General features: G+C 41.0%; 1 protein-coding gene across 4 annotated transcripts in view; it reads right to left on the bottom strand.

Annotated features, from left to right (window-relative positions):
* kaznb (kazrin, periplakin interacting protein b) overlaps window positions 1–23985 on the bottom strand; it is a 132622-nt gene that overhangs the window by 12635 nt on the left and 96002 nt on the right. For 3 of the 4 annotated variants that reach the window (XM_084349990.1, XM_084349992.1, XM_084349993.1), the window contains exons 8-9: window positions 7252–7443; window positions 645–781 (exon numbers count right to left, since the gene is read on the bottom strand). In XM_084349990.1, coding sequence (XP_084206116.1) covers window positions 645–781; window positions 7252–7443 — 329 coding nt within the window. Of the gene's footprint in view, window positions 1–644; window positions 782–7251; window positions 7444–22555; window positions 22658–23985 lie in introns of those variants that run through there. The other variant, XM_084349991.1, reaches the window with a different exon arrangement.

The raw sequence follows: 23985 nt of genomic DNA, 5'->3' as shown, positions 1-23985 counted from the left end.
GGTGCCCTGGGATTTTACTGATGTTATTGTCGTTGCAGCAGGCTTGGCAGTACAGCACAGGCTGACAGCGATACTGGATTGAGGCAGATACTGTTAGAGTGTTTGAGTTTTAAAAAATCTGATAATGAGACATCAGTGGACTTTTCTTTGTTCCACTTTAAAGCAACAACATGTAACTTCCTGGAGAAAGATAGTTAAGTGCTTTGGTTTGGTAGCTCCGGTTGGACACCAACCCAAAGCATCATATTTAACGATCGGGGGATGAGACTCAATTGCTAACTATTTTTCTCCTGGAAGTTACATAATGTTGCTTTAAATTTAATTTTCCGTCAGCGTGTTATACAGCAGCCTCTGTTTATTAGTGCCCTCAGGAGGATACATTAATATACACTCATATATCTGATATGGATAAACTGTAGATCTGATGGATATCTGCTTATAGTCTTTTATAAACAATTTCCTAAACTTTCATATACTGCTTATAAAATGTTTCGCATTCTTTGATGGCCATGTATTTTGGAGACCCCTTTTTCAAACATGACTCTGTATTTTGTCTCTGTAATTTCTGATTGGCCAATATATTAACCAGTAAATATGTATCTGCAACAAGCTAATACTGATCAAACGGGCTGGGCCGGCGTTACCTTTCGGTGTTGGTCGTAGTTGCGTATGAATTCTCGCAGCTGCTCTTCTCTGCTCTCCAGTGTTGTGTACAACTGCTGCATCTGACTCACCAGGTCCGCTTTCTCCACTTTTAGACGTTTACGGTCAGCTTTCATAGCTGCGAGACACAGACAAACATATTCACACACTGAGCAGTGCATTCACGTGTTAAACAAGTAGATTTTAACAGCCTGTTGTACTTTTAAAACTGAATATAAGCAATACAGTATGTTAGAAACAAAGCTTTGGAAGAACCGTCCATAACAGGAAGAACCGTCCACCCGGAGATCTCTGATGCTACCGGCTGGCCAGCACTACCATCCTCCTCCTCCTCTACTCCAATGCAGAGCAGGACACAGCCGTGGTCAGCTGCTAAAGGAAAGACCAACAGCAAACATCCCGTACAACAAACTATCAAAGTGCAAAACAGATTTGCTCCACTACGCCGAGATTCCGCATCTCCATCTGATGACCTGTACCACTCATCGCCACAGAGAAGGGTAAGGTCTGAACGTAAATCAGAAGCTAACAGGCCACAGGCAAAGCTAACGACTGGGCCCCAAACTCTGATTGTGGGAGATGGCACTGTTAAAGATGTGAGATTCATGTGCGGTGAAAACATGAAGGTTCTCTGTTTTCCAAAGGATATGGTTCCTGACATGACAGCGAGAATCCCTGGTATTGTTGCAGCAAATCCAACTGTCAAAAAGATCATTTTGCATACGGGGATGAATGACATTGTGAAGCAGCAGTCTGAAATGCTCAAACAAGATTTTACTGATCTGTTGAACACAGTCAGCTCCCTGGATGTTGAGGTTTTAATCAGTGGCCCCCTTCCACCAGTCAGAAGAGGTGCTGAGAGATTCAGCAGATTGATGGCACTGAACACATGGCTTTCCAAAGCATGTAATGTCCATTCTATGTATTTTTTGGACAACTTCAATTTCTTTTGGGACCGCAGACATCTTTTTAAGCAAGATGGACTCTTCCTAAATAGGTCAGGAATCAAACTGTTTATGTCCAACATATCTTTCTGCCTGCGTCACCAATCTGTTCCCTCCACCAAGGACAAGAGGCAAGACAGGCCGAAACAAACAGGAGATAATCACAAAGGAAACCGAGCACAACCCCCAGCTGAAGTGAGCTCCACTCATGACAGATGTCAGGACAAACAGGAAGAGGATTCTCTCTGTGAGGTTCAACTGTCTACACCACCCCAAACCCCACCCAGTTCACCATCTACTGTGGGCATGTTGTCGCCTTCGTCCCCCCTCATGGAGTTCACCGACCAAATGAACAAGCTGGTCATCGCTGGGACACAGTTTACCCCCCGCCCTACTGCAATTTTCTCTCCTCTCATTCCCCTGAAACACCCTCAGCCTTCGGTGAAGTTAAGACACACACCACCCCCACCCTTTTCACACAGGCATCATCCTCCCCAAGCTGATAAGAGCTCAGCACACTTAGATCTTTCTGTCTCTTACTGCTGATGTTTTATGGGTCCAGGCTCTAAAGATGTCACTCCTGACTATTCCCAGCGAAAGTCGGGGCCCAGTGTACTGGAAGCTTCTTCAGTTCATGTTATGATCGGTAATAGAAAAAGAATGTTTAAATTGCCAAGAAAGAGTGTAATGTCAAATTTAACATTCATTCCGGGTCCAGGCTACGAAGTTGATATCTTTAATGTCTTCCCCCCAGAAAAGCCGGGGCCCCTTGGAGTTCAGGTAGTCTCCTCGATTCCTGTGTTTACAGGTAATAGAAAAATGGTAAATTTGCTGAGACACAGGAAGTGCCTTAATAAATCTGCCAATCTATTAAATTTAGCTCCCATTCCTCGTCAGCCACAAACTGTCACAAAAGATTGCACAGCTGGTTTTGACTCTTTTAATTTAGCTTTATTAAACATCAGGTCTCTGGCAGGAAAATCTTTTTTAATACATGATTTTATCATCAAACACAATCTTAATTTTATGTTTTTAACTGAAACCTGGTTAGACCAAGACAACAGTGCAGCTGTTCACATTGAATCAAGCCCTCCAAACTTCTCTTTCATAAGTGAGACTAGAAAGCATAAAAAAGGAGGAGGTGTTAGTATTCTGTTTAATGAGTTACTCAAATGCAAGCAAATGTTTTATGGAAATTTTACTTCTTTTGAATATGTGGCTCTTCAGTTAAACTCATCTTCTCGGGCTATATTTCTAAACATCTACAGGCCACCTAAATACTGTACAGATTTTTTTGATGACCTTGTTGAGTTACTGTCTCTTATCTGCACTGACTTTGATTGTGTGTTAATTGTTGGTGACTTTAACATCCATGTCGACAAACCTGAGGACAGATGGACTAAAGAACTGTGTCGTGTCCTTGATAACTTTGGACTCACTCAGCATGTGATGCAGCCCACACACAACAGGGGCCACATCCTAGACTTGGTTATCTCCAAGGGTCTGAACATTCCTAAGGTTCTGGTATCTGATGTTGCTCTCTCTGATCATTACTGTGTTCTCTTTGAGAGTGATATATGTGTGTACACAAATGTTCAAACTGAGGTCGTCTCAAAGCGTTACATCACTGAAAACACCAGTGACATATTCATTGAGGCTTTCTCCTCCACACCTCCCCTCTCCAGGTTCTCCGTCAATGACCTTGTAGATCACTTCAGTTCTAAAGTTACAAATGTTATTGATGCCATTGCACCCACTAAAGTGAAGGTGGTCTCTGGTAAGAAAAAATCTCCTTGGAGAAATGCCACGCTTGTCAAAATGGAAAAAAAGGAATGCCGAAAGGCAGAGCGCAGGTGGCGCAAAACTAAGCTCCAAGTTCATTTTGACATTTATAAAGAGAGACTTTACATTTTTAATTTAGAACTGAAAAAGTCAAGGCAGTCCTTCTTTTCAGACATTATCACCAAAAACAATAATAATGCACGTGCCCTGTTTGCTACTGTCGACAGGCTAACAAACCCTCCTGTGCCAGTAGCCTCTGAACATCTATCTACCAGGGCCTGTAATGAATTTGCATCCTTCTTCACTGACAAAATTCAGAAAATTAGACAAGCGGTCTGTGCCACCGTACCTAGTACAGGAGGCGTGTTATCCATGTGTCCACCGAAAACCAACTCTAACACCATGACACAATTTGACCAAATCAATGACAAAAACCTGCAAGAGATAATACAACATTTGAAATCTTCCTCATGCTGCCTTGATATTTTACCAGCAGGGTTCTTCAAAAAAGTTTCAGACTGCATGACTCCAGATCTGCTACAGATTGTCAACATGTCTCTACTTTCAGGCGTCTTCCCCCAAGCCATGAAAACTGCAGTTATTAAACCACTCCTGAAGAAGAACAATCTAGACACATCAGTAATGAATAATTACAGGCCCATATCGAACCTCCCAATTTTAAGTAAAATCATTGAAAAAGCTGTTTTTCAACAGCTGAACAATTACTTAATAGTAAATGGCTGTTTTGATGTCTTCCAATCAGGATTTCGACCACATCATAGCACTGAGACTGCTCTAGTCAAGGTCCTCAATGACATTCATTTAAACACAGACAATGGCAAAATTTCAGTCTTAGTATTACTGGATCTCAGTGCTGCGTTTGACACAGTCGACCACAACATACTACTGGACCGACTGGAAAACTGGGTGGGACTCTCTGGTACAGCACTAAACTGGTTTAAATCCTATCTAAATGATAGAGACTACTTTGTGTCTATTGGTAATTACACATCTGAAAGGATGAAAATGACAAGCGGAGTACCCCAGGGCTCCATTCTGGGGCCTCTACTATTCAACATTTACATGCTTCCTCTAGCTCAGATAATGGAAAACAACAAAATATGTTACCATAGTTATGCAGATGACACACAAATTTACATAACCATCTCACCAGGGGACTACAATCCCATACAAACGCTAAGTAGATGCATTGAACAAATCAATGATTGGATGTGTCAGAGTTTTCTTCAGTTAAACAAAGATAAGACTGAAATAATTGTTTTTGGAGCCAAGGAAGAACGACTCACAGTCTCTGCTCAGCTTCAATCTATAATGTTGAAAACTGCAAACCAAGCCAGAAACCTCGGTGTAATAATGGACTCAGACCTGAACTTCAGCAACCACATTAAGTCAATTACAAAGTCGGCCTACTATCATCTTAAAAATATATCCAGGATAAAAGGACTTATGTCTCAGCAGGATTTAGAAAAACTTATCCATGCATTTATCTTCAGCAGACTCGACTACTGTAACGGTGTCTTTACAGGACTCTCTAAAAAATCCATCAGACAGCTGCAGCTGATTCAGAACGCTGCTGCTCGAGTCCTAACAAGAACCAAAAAAGTAGATCACATCACTCCAGTTCTCAGATCTTTACACTGGCTTCCTGTCAGTCAAAGAATAGATTTCAAAATCCTGTTGTTGGTTTATAAAGCACTGAATGGTTTCGGGCCAAAATACATTTCTGATCTGCTACCACGTTATGAACCATCCAGACCTCTGAGGTCATCAGGCTCAGGTCTGCTTTCAGTCCCTAGAGTCAAAACTAGACATGGAGAAGCAGCGTTCAGTTACTATGCGCCACACATCTGGAACAAACTCCCAGAAAACTGCAGGTCTGCTCCGACTCTCACCTCTTTTAAATCAAGGCTGAAGACCTTTCTGTTTGCCACAGCCTTTCACTGAAACAATTTTAAGTCTTTGAACTGCACTGTGACTTTTATTTTTTCTCTATTTTAGCCTACTTTCCTATTTCTTAACTTGTTTTAATGTTTTGTTTTAATGTCTATTTCTTAACTTGTTTTAATGTTTTGTTTAAATGTCTATTTCTCAACTTGTTTTAATGTTTTGTCTTAATGTATCTTAAATGTTTTACTGTAATTGTATGCGCCTGTAAAGCACTTTGAGTTGCCCTGTGTCTGAATTGTGCTATACAAATAAACTTGCCTTGCCTTGCCTTGCCTTGCCTTGCCATTGCAGCAGGGAGCCACTAGGTGGCACTGTGTCTTCTGATAATGAGGAGCTGCAGGAGTTGTTTTTTTTTTCAGAGAAAATGATGTAATCTCCTCAAAAGATAAGTGTCACACTGGCACTTTTTCATTCATACATGGAGCTTTATCGGCTGGCATGTGGAGGCCCTGTTGGCTCATCCCTGTGAGGACCATTTGGATCTGATTTCTCTCGACTTCATTCTCTTACACAGACAACTCATCAGCCATGATGCAACTGGTGGGGCTGTTTCAAAGCAACAATAACAGCCATGCCTTCCTGAAAGGCAAGACCTGTACTTTTCAGACCTGCACACATATATCACTCAGGAAGCATTCCTTCTGTCAACGTTCACCCTCCTCATATTTTACACTCATCATTCAAACCTGTTCTGCAGCAGTTACACAACACAGTTTCTGAGCTTCCAGTTTACCACCTGCGAGTCTCAGAGCAGAAACCAAAATGTGCTGCTGCAATTTTGGGTTTCCCTCCAATTTTTGTTGCAAGCAATTATCCTAAATGTACTGACCTTATTTTTTACTCCTCTCCCAAAGATCGGACAGTTTGTTTGTGTTTTTTTGTAACGGCAGGATTTGTTTTCATACAAGAATTAAAAACAATGCTATATAAAATACAACATACTCAGCACAGCATTCCAGTCTACATCAATACCACATTAATATTTCAGAGTGAAGCTTCTACGCTGTGATTGATGGATGTTAATTAAAATGAGGTGAACCTGGAGTCTACTTGGCTGCTCATCAGGGGGCGACACCCATTTCTGAGCCCGACTAATGTGGAAACACATGCACATATAAAGTGTTTATGTGCACACATTTTACATCTTTGGCACATACAGTACACGACAAAACTTGAGTTAAGCCTGCTGGTCGGAGATGAACAGAAATTCATAAGACAATAATCTTTTTTATTGTAAAGAGTAAAGCAGAGACGTCTAATGTCATATAGGACCTTAATATAAAGTGTTACTATTATGGACTGTAACTGTAAGACTGTATAGGATTGGATATGAAACAATACATATTAGCCAGTTACTTGCAGGAAGCCAAGCTAAACTTCAGGTACGTAGCATTTCTTTTTATTCTTTTACCAATCGGCATTTATATTTTAAAAAATTTAAGAGTAGGAGCACTTCTTGGTCTCAGATTTATTTTGTTAGAGGTGATCTTTGGTCTGGGATACATAAAGACAAGAAAAACAGGAGTTTCGGCATCAAGCCTTAGATGAAGGCTTGATGCTGAAACACTCTGGAGTTTGTTTTCACAGTAAGGTTTAACATGACCATGCAGTGACAAACAAAGGCATTTAAGAGTATTAAAGAGAGTGCCTTGGAGTTTTCCTGTGATTTTTATGTCGCCATATCATTTATGTGAAAGTTTTGTACATAAACACGTGATTGGACAGTATATAATGTTATAACTGATGTTTTTTCTGATATTATTTTCTTTGGGGAGACAAAGGTGGAAACTTTCCACTAAAGGTGTGGACAGCTGTATTTGGTGTGCATTCGAGGTAGCTGTTGGACAGAATGGCCTCCGGTGGATTAGGTGAGATGCCTGTGCTGACTCCTGACCTTGTAAGGCCTCCTTGGCACGGTCCAGCTCCTGCTCCTTGTCGCCCAGCTGCACGCGGAGCTCAGTGGCCGAGAGCAGATTGGCGGAGCAGCCTTCCTGGGTCTCCTCCAGGTCCTTACTCAACATGTCCTTCATTTGCCTGAGCAGGTGGACCTCCTCTTGAAGCTGGGCCACCTCCTCACGCAACAACACTGAGGGAGAGAGAAAAGGGGAATTTAGAGTATGCAGAAGAGCAATGAGGAACCAGAGAGCACAGGATTGAGGGAGACGACTATGTAAAAAGAAACAGGAGAAAAATGGAGGGAAAATAGACTAAAGGAGGAAAAAACTGTGGCAGGAAATGTAGTAGTAGTAGTAGTAGTAACATCTGGAACTAAAGCGAGAGCGTGTGATTATGCAGCACATGATAAAATAAGTCTCGAATCAACACATAGAAAACCCTGTAAAGCCTCACAGCTCTCCCTCAGCTGTGGCCGCAGGTGTTTAAGAAACCCAGATAAATGCTGAGTGACACACTCCAGTGAGGGGAGCGTGTAAGTGAGAGACAGCAGTCTGATAAGACTTAATAAAATATCAGCGACACACACTCGAGCCACGCTCACTGCTGTGTTTTCCATCTGCTGTGAAATGTCTCCCAACCCTGAGGGAAAACAGACGAGCAAACAGGAGCAGGAAGCTGAGGTGAGGACACCACGAACTGAAGAGTGAGCTAACGGGCAGGACGAGGACAGAACAGATGAGAGGGATCAGAAGAGGTGGATGAATCTATACCAGCAATAGAGGAACAATATGTCATAATGATTTATAGTTCTGAGATAAATGACATGTAGGTCATCAGAAATGTGTAACTTATCAACTAAAACCTTGTAAAAGTATTGTTACCTCAATATCACTCATATGGTTGAAACAGCAAAGGTACTTAGCAACTTGGATAATGCAGGAAAGATCAGTAAACCAATCAAGTAGTGGATGAGTACAAAATGAATGTATAAAAATGTATATATGGATTTGTGTTTCTTCATGAATATAAATCTAATATATTTGGGTTTTAGATTTTTTTTTAGCACAAATATTCAAGATCTGAGAACTTGTTACAGGCATCTTCCACAATATAGCTGACGGGTGAATTAATAATGAAAATAACTGACCATCTTGCGATGGGATCACACCAGCCGTGATGCCCGTCAACATGGTGATGTTTTGAACCATGACTACTCAGCAGTCATTATGACATTATTACATGAGTCATCAATACTCATGGGTAAGAGCACTCCACAGACAGATGTAATCACCTGCCACAGTACTCAAAAGGAAAAAGGACCATATTTTGCCACGATGATGCACACACACAGCCTCACAAAGAAAACATTACCAACGCTGTCACAGCTGGTAATTATTAGTTTCAACCCTAAACGTCATATGAAAAGTATAAAGACTCAATGTCTAAAGCCAAGGTGGCATCACCAGAGGCTGTAACGCTCATGTTGAAGAAAATCAACTATTAGATAGATAAAGAATGAGTTCAAATAATCTGTTTAATTCTTTAGCAGTTATGGTTTATTAAATTGTGTCAGATTGTTTTATGTCACACAGAAACAACTTGAAAATAAAAGCAAATGCTTTGCTGCCAACAGAATTTGTTCAGGTTGAGAGCTTCTTTCCTCAAAGACGTGTTCAAAGACCTACATGTTTTTAATTGTTCTACTCTCAAAGTTGCCCTGGGTTTTCACACAAAATCTTTTTATACTCCCAGTTATTACGTTAGTAATATTTACTTAAAATGTACTTATTGTTAATGTCTTATTTAATCAAATCCAGAATTTCAGTTTGATGAGAGCATGTGAAACACTAAGTTCGGCTGAGAATGACGGGAATGTAATTAGTTTTGCAACAAAACGACTTGACAAGTTAGAATTTGACATGATGATGGTGTTAGATAGAAACTCAGGGATTACCAAAGTTCACAAAGACTATGTTTACACCACAACGCATAATCCATCCAGCAATGGTTGACACATTTCACTCTGAACCACAAATGACAATGTGCTGGTGCAGCTACGGTACAGAAAAAGATGTGGGCCATGAATGTCCCCAGAGGAGATTTAATGGCAATCCATCTAATAGTTATTGAGATATTTCAGTTTGTTTGGCGGACGGAGCGACTGACAAACACTTCCATCCCCGGAGCATGATCCCAGGCTGCTCGCATGGCTGAAAAACAGAGCAACTAAAATGAGGAGTGTGCCCCTAATTTTATGCAGATCCCTATAAGACTTGTACAACTATGTAAAATTCCAGAGCAAGTGTGTGTGCAACAAAGTATGTGTGTGTGTGTGTTAGTGTGCATGAGTGTGTGACTCAGAGAGAAGAAGAGAGAAGGTCTCGGCAGGCCCGCAGCCAGACGTTGTGGGGCTGCAGCAGCTCCGATAAGAGAGGAAGGGACAGTCCATCGGTCTCTGACGACTCGGGACTATGGAAACACACCGGGCAGCTCTGTGCTGTATGTGACAAAAAGAGTTTGTTCCCCTGAGAGAGCAATCTTTCACGGCCTTCTTGCAGCCTAAATCCGCTTATTCATCTGTTTACCTACAGGCTCTTCTATATTTGTTGCGGGGAGACCAGCTGCAGCGCTTGATGCCATCGGACAGAAGCGTGCATTTTTTAGATGCTTTGTTGCATTTAGCTTAACTCTAAACAAGCTGAAATTAAATCATCATCTGCTCGTGCTGTGACATGAAGGTTGATCAGCTCTTGTTGTTGGATGTTAAATTAGCAGGAACAGCAGTTTTGTTTACCAAAGAATTTGTTAAAGTATTTCTATAATGAGGCAATTTGAACCTTTTCCCATTTTTTTAAAGCAACATTATGTAACTTTTTTGCCTTTAAATATCAGCTTCAAAATCATGTTGATGGTACAGTGTCTTGTAATAGGGTGAATGGTGTCTCTGTCTCAGCCACTATGTAACTTCAGTGAGAGGGTAGGATCACAGCGTTACATACACGTTTACTTCAACACACAAGTTTTTAAGATGAGATGAGTTTTGTTTGTAGCAGCTACACTACGTCAGACAAATTGCTACAGACCTGGGATTTGTATTAATGTCATTAATACAAATCCCAGGTCTGTAACAATTTGTCTGACGCCAAATCACACCAAATTCCAATTTCTAAATAATTTAAGGAGATGCTATTAGTATTCAAATAAGGGTTGTTTAAATATCTTATATTGTAGAAAGTGAGATTTCCATGTCTTTTTGATTATGAAAAAGGTACTAAATAAATACTGTGAAAATATCAAAATGCTCTTTCCACGGAAAAATGCACACAGCTCGTATTCAGAAACTTGAAACAGGCTGTCAGTGATGTCTCTGCTCTCAGCCACCACCCCAGCACAGCCGTGGTCACAGGCCTGTGAGAGCTGACCAATCAGAGCCGACTGGGCATTTCAGTAAGGGGGGTCTTAAAGACACAGGTGCTGTAAAACAGAGAATGAATAGAGGTGCTGCAGTAATGAACAGTAATGCCGCGTTCAGGAAATATGAGCGTCCTCTCCTCCATTGCTTTTCATGAATCGTGCTGCCGGCCGATATCACATCTAGTCGTGCGAATAATTCGAATGATCAGGTCCTGTGTAGAATAATAATGTTTTTATGTGTGCTTTACTGCATCTTGCTTCACCCATTATATCCTCTTTCATCTCACTGCTTTTGTCTCAAAATGATGCTGGTTACCATCTGCCGCGAACACTATGTTACTTGTATCAGACAGCTGTTTTCAGTTTATCAACGTATACTGTGTCTGTCCCTTTAAAATAAACCATTATTAAACAAATACATTTAGTCTTCTGTGAGTTATTTAAAACTGTGTTAGAAGTGCATCTTAGAAGTACTCACAGCAGCAGATTTGTTGAGATGGGTATAATTCACAGAGAAAATCACTAACATAATTCTCTAAAATCCAATTTTGCAGTAATTCCCAGCATCATCCTCTCACTCAATAATATGCACAGACCCACAAACACCCACACACAGGCTGAAGCATACAGAGATGCACTCCAACACTTTTGCCTCTTTCAGGTGCCACAAATCAGGGGTGAAAACATGGCGAAGAAAACTTCCTGAGACACAAAAGCTGCGGTACTTCACACTGACTAGAGTTCAAGCTGCATTAATACCACTGAAAGACACTAACCATCTACCTATAGACAATATACCTTTCCACACACTTAGTGCGATCGAAAAAGCAGTTTCAATCGGCAGGGCTCGTATAAACCATATGCTGCAGTCTATGTGCTGATATTGCCTGGGCTCTCTGGGTTCTGACCCTTGAGTGGTTGTGCAGAGAGCTCGGCCAAGCTATTAGGAGTCCTCCCACAGAAGAAGAGAAGCTCACTCTCCTTCTTCTTCGTATTCAGCAGCAGCCCATTCAATTAACTTCTCATCCAAGCCTCCCATTAGAGTGTCCATCAAAGCCAGCCAGGACCAGGCCATCACTCCCTGTCCCTTCTCCCTCGCATAGCAGAGCTGTCACAAGCCAGCACACACACTGGGAAGAGTGAGTGGCGGTTGGCTCATGAAAGAAAGAAGAGGCACCGTTCTCTGCTCTGAGAGGTGAAGTGCAGGCTGGAAATGTGCGAATTGGTGATCAAAAACCTGAACTAGTCTCCTGTGAACCGTGTGCCGGATTAAAGTGGACCCCATTTATATACATGAATGATCAAAGATGCTTAAAGTGAGCTTTGTCTGAATATTGAGTTTGGATGAGAAGTTACATTTAAAGTTATGGCTGTTGTTGCAAAAAGAAAAAAAACCCCATTTATTTTAAAAGCAGTTTGAGACTCGCTATTCTCAGTGCATCCAAATTGAACTCTTGATTGGCTCTCATCATGAAATAATCATTTTCCAATTTTACAGCAAGTGAACTGACTAACTCCTGGGACGCTTCAGTCCTGATCTGAACCAGTGACAGTGCAGAGTATTGTAAGGATTTTAGACTACTACTAATTTTGCATTTAAAGGCTTAAAGGGTCAGATCACCCCAATAACGGAAAAATAATTACCCGAGATTACAAATAGGCAGACCGCTGCTCTGGTCCGGACCCAGATACCATCATACCCGGACCTACAACTGATTAAATATTGAGAGCTATTCCAGTTTTGACAGAGCAATTTGGTTTTAACTGGCACAGCTTTCCTACTCTTCACGGCACCAACAGCTCAGGAAACTCACAGACCAATTGCATGCATTGTTAATCACTCATGTGAGGCTACTCAGCCAACAAATCTGTGTGCTGCGTCATGCATTGTGATTTGAGTCCGAGACAAGAGACGAGATGAGAGACAACAGTCGCATTAAATCGAGAGATTTGAAAACAGAGCTTTAAATCTGAATGTGTACAAGAAGTGGTATAGTAAGTGAAAAACTTGTTACTTGTTGTATATTGCAAAAGTAATCTATGGTTGTAAATCACAACCGCTCACCATTTGGGAATCACTGATCTAGCAATCCATGTTTTATGCACAGTTCTGCAGCTAACAATTATTTTCATTACTGATTATGTGCTAATTTTTGTCTTGATTAAACATTTATTTTTTTATTTGTTTAGTCTTTAAAATACCAGAAAATAGTGGTAAACATGCGTCACATTTTTTCCATAGTCCACAGTAAAAATGTTATAATGAGGATAATGGATATTCAATTTACAAAGACATGAAACTGAGAAAAGCAGTAAAGTGTTCACTAATGAACATTTAGATCATATTAATATTTTAAGGTCTTTGTAAGAAAATTGATTTTTAAGCCTAATTCCCAACATCAAACACTGACGCTTTGGGATTGTAGGTCGGATTGGTCACCATTCAATATATTTTTGGGTGAACTGACCCAAAAACCATGAAAGGTAATGGAAAACTCTGAGTTCAATGGCCCATCGACTATATGAAAGCAAAAAGCATTCAAATAATATCATACGATTGAGAAAGGTGTCAAAAATCTCGGCAGAGACAGCAGCCCACTGTTCTGCTCTGAGGAGGTACAATGGGCATGGCTGTCACTTTTCCACCTCAGTCTCCCTGACAATTCAAATATGTGTAATTGTAGTTAGTACAGTGGTTCTGCTCAGCTATTTCTGTCCAAGACAAAGCCTGAGGCGATGATGCTGCCTTTCCCTCTGCTCTAATCTCTCAGGTACAGTAAGTGATAGTTGGATACCAAGATCAGCCTCTACAGTATTTTCAACCGTTACTACTGTATGTAGACACACAGAGCTGTTATATTAGTGTTCTTAAAGCTATATTTTTAGTAAACGACTCCTGAGAATAAGCAAATCATATCAATGTTAATCAATTGTAGGAGGCGTCCAGAGCTGAACCTTCATAACTTTAAAAAGATCTTCCATAACATATGCTGTATATTCTTCATAACATACCCGTTTACACACTGCAGCTGTGTGACAGACAGGTCGGGGTAGGACAGGAGGGCTGGCTGCTTGGGCTGGTTTAACCGCTTTAGCTTCCACGGAACAAACATGTTAGCAAGCTGCTGTTAAAGAAATGACGATAAAAACTGCTGTGACTCTGCTGCCTTGTAGACGACATGGTTAAAAGCTTCACCTGGTTTGATCCTGTATGATCTCCATAAGCTTCCTTAATACAACGAGCGTTGCACAACACATAAACAAAGAAACAGAGATTTTTTTTCTCGTGGCTTAGTATTGTGTAGGCAGAGTTTAGCTGAGTATTGGGAAAACATGGCCCAATACATGTTCACCCTGTAACAAAAAATCTTCTCCTCTTACCTGTAGAGTTTTTATCCATCTAAAAAGTTTTGGTGTGAGTTGCAGAATTTTGGAGTTACAGTATAATACATTTAATGTCTCTTTCCAGAAATCATGATGCAGTTACTCAAGATAATCCACAGACCTGTTTCTGTTTTTGTAGGAGGAGGAGGCCATTAATGTTTACACCCCGTGCTATCGTGAGAACGAGCCTCTCGTCCATGACTAGACGCAGGCTGCCTTCCATGCTGTAATACGGTCTAGTTTGGAGAAAGAAAATCGGTCCTACATGAAACTGCTCACGACAAGATCTTTGGGTTATCTTGACTGACTGGGTAGTGATTACTGGAAAAAAAAAACATAGCTCTTGAGTTTTATAAATGATATCTTTTTTGAGTGTCATCTAGTTCCATTATATTTGACATCTCTATGATAAACTCAGCAACTCAACACAGGACAATTCGTGACGGATAATAGCACTACAAGTGAGAAGAAAAATATTTATTTTGTATTTTGGGGTGAACTGTGCCTTTAATAAAACATATTGTTACACAGAACCACTTCAATTATTCATCCAGCAATGTAATTTGTAATCTGCTGAATTATTCCAACAAACCTGCTCCCTTGGTGACCAATCAAGGAGGTCTTTATCGCACATATTAACTCTGGGGACAAATTAACATCAGTGAGTTGAACAAGAAAAACAATAAAGAATTGGTATATGCGCCAAATGACTTATATAGAAGTTGAATATAGAAAAACCAAAGCAGCGACTTTATAAACATTTGCTCCTACACTTCTGACAAAGGACGATAAAATAAAACAATAAAATGCCGACTAAAGAAATGAGGGAATGAATGCAACAAAAACAGAAATGACAATGAATGATTGAGGACCGGTATGCACTCGAATGTGTGAAGTGGAGGAAAACTCAAACATTAAACTGTACAAGGCATCATTGAGCAGCTGAGATATGTCTGTAGCCAAAGGGGAAAATATCTGGAATAAGATATTAAACATATTTTGAGGGCGTGTGTTATGATAATCAGTAAACCTGAGAAAATATAGTAAAGTTTTGGGAAATTGTGCCTGAAGGAGGTCTGTTTGCTCCTGCAGTCTTTCACCGTCTCCTTCGCCTCCTGTGGTGTTGGTGCAGAGCTATGATATGCTGCGCTTTAAGGTGGAGAGGCATTGTGTGTATGTGAGGGGGATGTTCAGGGGAATTGGAGCTAAAGAATGAAAACAGTAATGGCTGTCTACAGAAAGTGCTGAGAGATTCTCTGTTGTAGCATTGCAGGGGGTGCAACTTATACAGCAGGAAGGCATCAAAGCGACGTCATTTATTGGCGCATTTCTCACAGCAATTACTCTGCAGCAAATATCAAATCAGTAAACATTAAGGACAGCCACATCAAGGATCATTGGGGAAAAAACAGCAATACAACAAAAGCCTTTCTGTAACCGCTGATTTGAGCAAAGCTGTCTTAAAACAACAGACGTCTTCATCAAAGCCTCCTATTAAGCTTTTCTCTCATAAGCTCTTCTTATTTATATACTTTACCGAGAATGAACCAATGAAAACATCAAAAACCTGCTCAGAGGCTCCCTGTGGAATGGGACACATTACATAAGCGTGTACCTGCAATGCAGTTGATTGTGTTGACTCAAACTGTCAGCCTCCCTGAGGGGAAGAGAGCCAGCACCTTGTCTCTGTAACCACTTGTGAGCTAAATGATAGGATGACCACTGGGCCAACTCGCTCATGCTTATGTTTACCTCGGTGACACATTAAGTCACATCTCACTCACTTTCCAACCTCAGTGACAAAATGCACATCATCTACATTCTTGATCTAGTTATTAGATCGCTTCTGTCTGTTACACCTTAACCTGATAGTTTAAATGTCTTTCAACTAATCAATTAATAAAACTAAAATGGACCTCAGTAGACCGCATACCTCCATCAAGGCCAACAGTCGCCTTTCGTACTCATTCATGGATACTAGCCACCTAAGAAATTTGTTCAATAGTTATGTTATCCCGCTGACAAACCAACCAACCGACCAACCAACCAATCAAACAACCAACCAGCCGACCAACCAACCGACCAACCAACCAACCAACCAATTAGTTAAACATTTTCTAATTCCTGGAAGACAGACAAGCATTCATAACATATTGTGGATGATGCTGAAGCTACTACTACACTACACCACTGTGCAGGTTGGAAAATGAACACCGGAAGGCAAACAGCAGCTTTGGCATCATAGATGTAATGTTGTTTAGAAATAAGCATTATACAATTATATATGTCTGTATTACATTATATTGTCTTCCCCAGTTGCTGCTGGATTACTTGATTTGTGTTTGTGTGGGCGTGTGTGTCTGCTCACAGCTGGCTATTTCTGCACTGTATTATGAGAGGAGGAGCATATGTCTGCTGAGCTCTGGCCTCCACTAATTACAGTATAAAGATCAGCTGAGATTACTCTGAGAGAAGACAGCAGTCTGCTTCAGCTCTTGATTAAACTCATCACGCAGGTAACAGTGTGGCCTTGACAGGCTGGAAAAACATTGTGGATGGACTGAAATAAACCCCGCAAGTTATGTATGGACTTTGACGAGTGCTTCCTCACATGACACTCTGCCTGTCTCAAGAGATTTACGCTGTACAGGAGAGAGTATGTTTAATATAGTGTGGATAGCACTTGTCAACACGGACCGTCTATTATGTTATGAGAGATGCTCTTGTGTCTCACACCTTATCTTTTGATTTCAGCCTCGCTAGCAACACGGCTCTAGGGAAGATGATGTCAATCTGTCGGCCAACCACTTTGGTCCAGACATCGCAGCGCTGAAGAACTGGGAGCAATCTTTGTACAGACATAAATGGCACCGAGAGACATTTCAACTTAAATTTTGTAGCTTAAATTGAAATGTCTCGACAACTATTTGATGGATTCTCATGAGATTTAGCACAGACCTTACATTTCATCTTGTACCAACATCACTTTAAAATTTCAGTCTCACACTGTGGCATATGATCAAATCCCTGCACACCTAATGACACTACCACCAGCCTCTGCTCTTCTCTGTGTTTAGTGCTAATTGGCAAATGTGAGCATGGTAACACACGAAACTTAGATAATGAAGATGGTAAACATCTGCTCCTCACTGTGAGCACAGGCGTACCAGTGTTGGCACTGCTCAAACAGTGATGTAACTGGTACATCCCTTTCACTTTACAGTATATAAAGACAGACAACATGACAGCACCAAACCCCCAGGTGGCCACACTGTGTAATTGCAACATCAAGTGATGGACACTGGCCCCAAAAAATACTTTTTCCTATAAGCTTACATGGTGAATTAAGGAGCTGTAAAGTGGTTGATAAATTTTTTTGAGCGTCACAACCCCTAATTTGTGGTCAAATGAAAAGCAAAAGCGCCTATTGAGTTTTTAGTATTTAGGGAACCTGATAACATTAGTGAGGGAAAAGTAGGCTAGTTACCTCACTGATATATTATGAGATAGGAATAAATATTTTTAATTGTAGGCTTAGTCACATGAAACAGACCTATACCTTCTATAATGTAGCCAATAATGACAAAAATCTCCTTTTCTATGCTCCCTTATGTACTTTTATTTTAGTCCACAGAACAAGGGATGCGTGGGCATATGTGATTAAAGAATGTAAATGAAAGTGTGCTCGGAGGATTAGGCTTCATCATTAGGCCTATGAAATGCGGCTCATTTCAGCCCACAGAGACCGAACAAAGAACTTATAGGCTCGGCTATATTAAACAAACACATAGCCCATATTTTGGTCCTATTGGTGTGAATGGATTCTTAAAAAAACAACAAAAAAAGCTTCACTTCGGTTGGTAACGCGGACTGTAACGCATTATGTGACATAACTGTAGTAATTTATTACTGAAATATTATTAGTAACACTCTATATTACTTTGTTACCGCGCAAAGAAATATATTACTGTAGCGTGTTGGTTTTGTAATGCATTACCCCCAACACTGGTTACCGGTGAAACATTTCTGTCAGATCAGGTAGTTTATGTTCAAGTGTTCATTTTTTTTCTAATAAGTTGAGTTCCTGTTAGTTACTTGATGCTTGGCTCCAAATGACATCAACAGACAGGAGGAAGCGGGGAACTCTTGTGAAACTAGTTCAAATTTTGTTAAACTATAAGTTTTCATTCAAGACCTCATATTGGGAAAATGTCTGCTTGGAGTTGCCCGTAAAAGAAACATGCTGTGATTCTGAGGCACTCTGTTTACAACTCAAGACAGAAGGACAGCCCAAACACTCTTTAAGGATTTATGAAAGAATAGCATCAAATCGGCACCCAGCCGAAATCTGACAGAGAAAAAGACAGAGAGGAGGGATAGGGGGAGAAAAGCAGACTGAAACTGAGAGGCTTCACAAATAAACACATTCATTCTGTCAGCGGCTGCCTGCTGAGTCTCAAATCACAGGGAGGTCGGGTGGGTGGGTGGCAGGCAAAGGTAGTCTACAACGATAAGAGTTTTTTTTAATCATCTGACAAAATATTTTTAGCATTTTTTTTGTTAATTTGTGCTATAGTCAGAGAGGGGACGTGCAGTAATGGAACGGAGGTTGTGTAGACCTGTGTGGGTTGTATAGTTTCACATTCGACATGCTTAAGCTACAAATAGTGGTAACAGCCTCCATCTCACACACCAGGAGATTGAAAAGAACACAGCGAAGAACACCTAATTCCCGATGCCTCGACATGCTGAGACTCCAAACACTGTATTTTCTGCATCCCGAGAACACCCTGTATGTAAGGGTCAGGTCGATTTCCCGCTCAGGGTATTACACTGCCCCTCTATAATACATACGGGCGTAAATAATGCATGTTGCTGCCTCTGAAACTTTCCTGACCAGAGTATTCGCCACTTAATGTAAGTCATCATGGTCTGGAGATGAAACACCACTTTCTGCTTTAAAACATCCAAAAAATATGAACATTTACTGTATGTTGATCATTTGTCCTCTAAAAAAATGCTAATATGGTTGAAGTGTGTGTGCTGCATGTAAATTTTTGTTAATGCGGGTTTGTACTCAGTGTTTCGTATATCTGTGAGTATACAGTATCTATTGGGAGCAGCTTCCATTAATTAATTGCCCGTGGGTTTACATTACAACCGAGGTCAGAGCAAGGATGCCAAGAGCAGATAGCTGTAATTGATTCACACGTTTATTATCTGCAGATTAGGCACGCTGCCAAGGATTTGCCACTGGAAGAAGAGCACTGAGAACTTGGACATGGCTATTTAGATTTTCTAAAACTGCTGTCGAGAGCTGCATTTTGCAAAACATGACCTCACTGTCACTTGACACCGGTATCATTTACAGTGCATGGGTTTGGCTTACATGAAGTGAATTAGCCAGTAGTTAAGCAAATCAACCTGACTGACATGGCGGATCTGAACACAGCCATTTGACTTATGTCAGCAAATCCACGATAATGAGGCGATTTATTTGTACATTAATTGTATTTAAGAGCCTTGGATATCCCAGTTTTCAACTCAGTCAATCACGATGAGCCTTGTCGCTCTAAAACTCCTCCCTCTCGTTTCAGTGACATGTCTGAGCAGCGAATCAATGAGCTCAAGCTGTTTTGACTCAAATATTGGCTCAGCTCCACCATCCCCCTCTGAGCTCTGCGCATCAAACCGTCACACACTTTAACTGACTTACTGTAACCTGTGAGTGCAGGAGGATGTGAGGACTCCTGACACTGTATGACTAATTTATGTATGAGGGCCTTATGAAATCACTGTACCTGCAGAGACCTTTCTCTGGACTGAGGTGTGAGGCGGATATCTCAGATTGAACTGGGCATAAAATGGTGCGAGTTTGATGAGACGAATGATACGACTTTTTCATGTATGGTACAAATGCAGCTGGAGCCAAGTTAGCTTATTTTAGCACAAATACTGGGGACAGTGGGCCTGGTTCTGTGTAAATCCTAGAAAGCTCACTAATAAACACTTTACATCTGTTGAAACGGTGCAAAAGCCAAAGAGTAGAAACATGAAGCTGTGGTTTGACAAGCGGTTATGTGCCAGACCATTTCTTGGAGCGGGGACGTAACTAATGATGGAATGTAACTAAGTACATTTTCTCAAGCACAGTATTGAAAATGAACACTAAACATGCTTTTCTGAGTAAAATATTCAGGCGCTTGGCAAAAAATGCCATTGTGTGACCTCAAAATACCCCTGCTTGAGAGTAACAGGACATTAAACTCACTACGGCTCTTTATTTCCTTATTTACATTAACCTTGTGCATAAAGAATAAGGACAAACAAGTGCTTAGGTGGAAAAAACTGCCTATACAAAGAGCAATTTGCATGGCTTTAAAAATCTCATTGGCTACATGATGTGTCAATCATCCAGAGGCTGGCATGTAGGTGGCAATAACTTTCTGACATCACTGCTTAACACTTCAAATAAGCAAATGCAGAATGGTTTTACCTTTAGACAGCGGTAACCATTCTAACCCTGATTCCCCTTGTTTCCAGTCTTTATGCATACCATGTTTACCATGTAAAGTGTAAATAAATGGCTCAAAAAGTTAACCAGAGAGCCGTCAAACTCTTGCTGATTTCAGCAGATTTAGCAGGAACATATGTGAAAGGCTGTGAGTCCATAAGGGTTAACACTGGAATTGGGCTTTAGCATCTACATAGCATTGGCTGACCAGAGTAATCAGCGAAGGGGGCGCGGTCCATGATGTCGACCAACTTGTATAAGTCACAGAAGAACAAAATGCTACAAGGCATATTGTCCCTGTTTTGAATCTGGAATTGGGAGTAAACATCTGTCGAAAACAGCATGATCTGGTCTTTGGAGAACTGGAAATCTACATGATTTGATACACGACCTCCCTCGTGTCCCGGGGCAAGACAGAATAATCCCTCAAGCTGCATGAGGCGCAGCTGCAGAACAGGCTGGAGCTGCTCCTGAAGCTTGTGTAGGAAAACTTTAAAGCCTTTCAGAGGTGTGTGTAATCATGTGAAACATGGCAATATATAATATATACCTGTTCTGAGCTCAATCATATTCTTAGTCTCGCAATTGTGGAGTTGATGATTGTATACGGTTCTTAATTAGCGCTGAATAGCTCTAGCTCACACATCGACTGAAGAGAAATGAAAAAAAAAAAAAATGTGATGAAGATGTGCCACATGTTGTCTCTTATGTTCTTGTTGAAGGACTTTACAACCAAACTGTGAGTGTGAAGCTTACAGTGATGGGACCATCTGTCTGCTGCAGCGCAATCTGTCAAACTCATCTTCTGCAATTCTGAGTGTTGACCTCAGGGTGCATCAGCCGCAGCAGGAGTGACGTAAAACACACTGAGATCAAACTCATCTCTATTCATTCATAAACCACTGCGACACACAACACACACACACACCATACAAACATCAAAAACATACCCATGACATCCAAGCAGGAAATAAAGACAACTTCTCAAAGACAGTTATCTCTCCCATGGGATTCAATAGGCTTCAGTCAACCATAAAGCTTCTTCACATACTGAAGAATATATCTGCTTTCCACATTAATCCAAACCCAAGAGCCAGAGTGGATATTATTGTCCCTCAGTGATAGTTTCTCTCAGATTATTCAAGCTCTAGTATGTCTACTGAGCTACTAAAGTCTGTAATACTGAACTGTATCTGACCAAACACCACTCCATACATGTACAGTGCCTATACAGTAGAGGATTAACAGATAACCATATTATCCATATGAACATGTCATATCTAGGTCGCCATATAGTTATTGTCTTAATAAAACAACAAATAAGACTGGGATGCGGAAAAGATTAAAATAAATCAGCACTTACAGTAAAGGGCTGTTTCAAAGAGTTGATGTACATAAAAACAGTATATTGCTGTAAACATATATGTCATGGCAAAAGTAAAAAAAGGACCATGTCCAAATATTACATTAAAAAAGTTACTTTTAAAATCACAACTGACTAATGAGCACAATTTCAATCAATATCTAAACCTTTCATTTGCATTTTTGTGGCCAGTAAGGCTGATAATCTGATCACAAACAGGCCAATGGAAACCCTGACATACAGACAAAAAGCAGAGAGGTGACCATGACCAAATAAATGTTTTAGAGACCACTTAACTGATTATTAGAGAAAACATTAGGTATTTTAATGTAGATTCAGCGATAATAAATTAAATTGTTAGTTAATGTTGGGTGGTTTATAACAATGTATTTTATTTCTTAAACTGATCATATATTTTGTAGTTTAGAGTACAAGAAGCGTTTTGGTCGTGACACTCAAATTCCTGTCATACAATCAATCCAGGTAATCACACACATACACACACGTGAACTCGAGCCTGCTCACACACCTGATTCAGGCCACTGTTATGGCCTACACTGCTCCTCCAACACACGCACAAGCAACGTCTTTCCTCCCCGTCTACCTCCTTCTCTATCTGTCACTCACCGGCCTTCCCCTCCTCCTCCTTCTCGGACCTCATGTCCTCCTCGGCACAGGCTCCACTCGACTCCACTGTCAACTGTGGTGTGAGCTCTCATAGCAGGTGAAAAAAAAGTGAAAACAGTCACAGACCAGTGCACACACCATTCAAACCAACGCACACAATGCACCACCACAGCAGGGCCGCTCCCAGCCCTGCTCGCTGAGGCTCCACCCAGACAGGTTACCAGGAAGTCGTCCCCTGAGAGCCACTCAGCTGCATTTCCTGCTCCTTTTCTTTCTGCCTTTCCTCTGTTTGTGCCTCTTTTTCTCTCCCACTCTATGTGTACCTGTTTAAGTGACACGCCTTGTGGCAGTGAAGACAAATTTCACCCCACGCCCACTCCTGCTTTTCATCTTTCCCCCCTCTAGTAGTGTACAGACGAGGCGGAGGAGGGGGAGGGGAAAACAAGCTGCACCCCAGGCCTCAGGTGGTGAACCAGGTGAGTTGGTGGAGCTCTCACTCCACCTGATGGCCGAGAGCTAGCAGAGGACAGTGTGCAATTATGCTCATCGACTGAACAGAGAACAATAAGCCCCTCTGTGCACAGGCTATGCCCCCCCCTTTTGAGCCCTCAATGCCTTTGTAGCCTACATGAGTTTAGATTACACACTTCCTGAATGTGAATGCATGTTTTAGCCGCAGAAGGCAGGAATGTAAACTCTGAATAAAAATGCTGCGAGTGTCAATAATAACGCCTCAAAAAATGGATCACGGTTAAGAGATACAAAGTTTATGCTTCTAACCAAACTGCTTTAGCTCGACACACTGAGATCGTCTTATTAATAACAGCTCTCACTTGTTATCTCCAGCTCTCCAGGGATGTTTGCACTTTTGGACTTTTCTTCTGCCTGCTGCTGAGTAAGGACAGTCATGTTGAGGTGGGAACTCGAGTGTGTTGCAGAGTAAATAAAGTTAAGGTTGGTTCACTTTGTCTGGCAGGCCTGAAACCCTCAGGCTGGTACAGGTGGTAACGAGAAAACAGATAGGGCGACAGCTGAATTAATTCAGCCTGGAGAGCGCGGCCGGACATGAACTTCTAATGGAATTTTTGGTTTACCAGCACTTGAGTAACATAACTAGCATACTAAAGCACAAGTTTAAGCATCATGCATGGGTGTGGGAGAGTTAAAGGAGACATATAATGCTCATTTTCAGGTTAATCATTTTATTTTGGTTTATTATTAGAATAGATTTACATGCTTTAATGCTCAAGAAACATATCAGTTTCCTCATACAGTAGCACTGTATCTGTCTGAAACGCTCTGTTTTAGCTCCTGTCTCTTTAAGTCTTTAAGCCCTCTTAAAGACTATACCTTAAAGACGGATACTGTGCGATACCAACTGCGGTTTACTATCGGCTCACAAACCTTGTTAGAACCCAGAACCAGCCGTC

Source organism: Pagrus pagrus (genome assembly GCF_965226575.1).
Source record: "Pagrus pagrus genome assembly, chromosome: 3".
NCBI classification, from domain to species: Eukaryota; Metazoa; Chordata; class Actinopteri; order Spariformes; family Sparidae; genus Pagrus; species Pagrus pagrus.
Note: the sequence above shows the minus strand (reverse complement) of the source record. Positions and strands in the feature narration are given on the sequence as shown.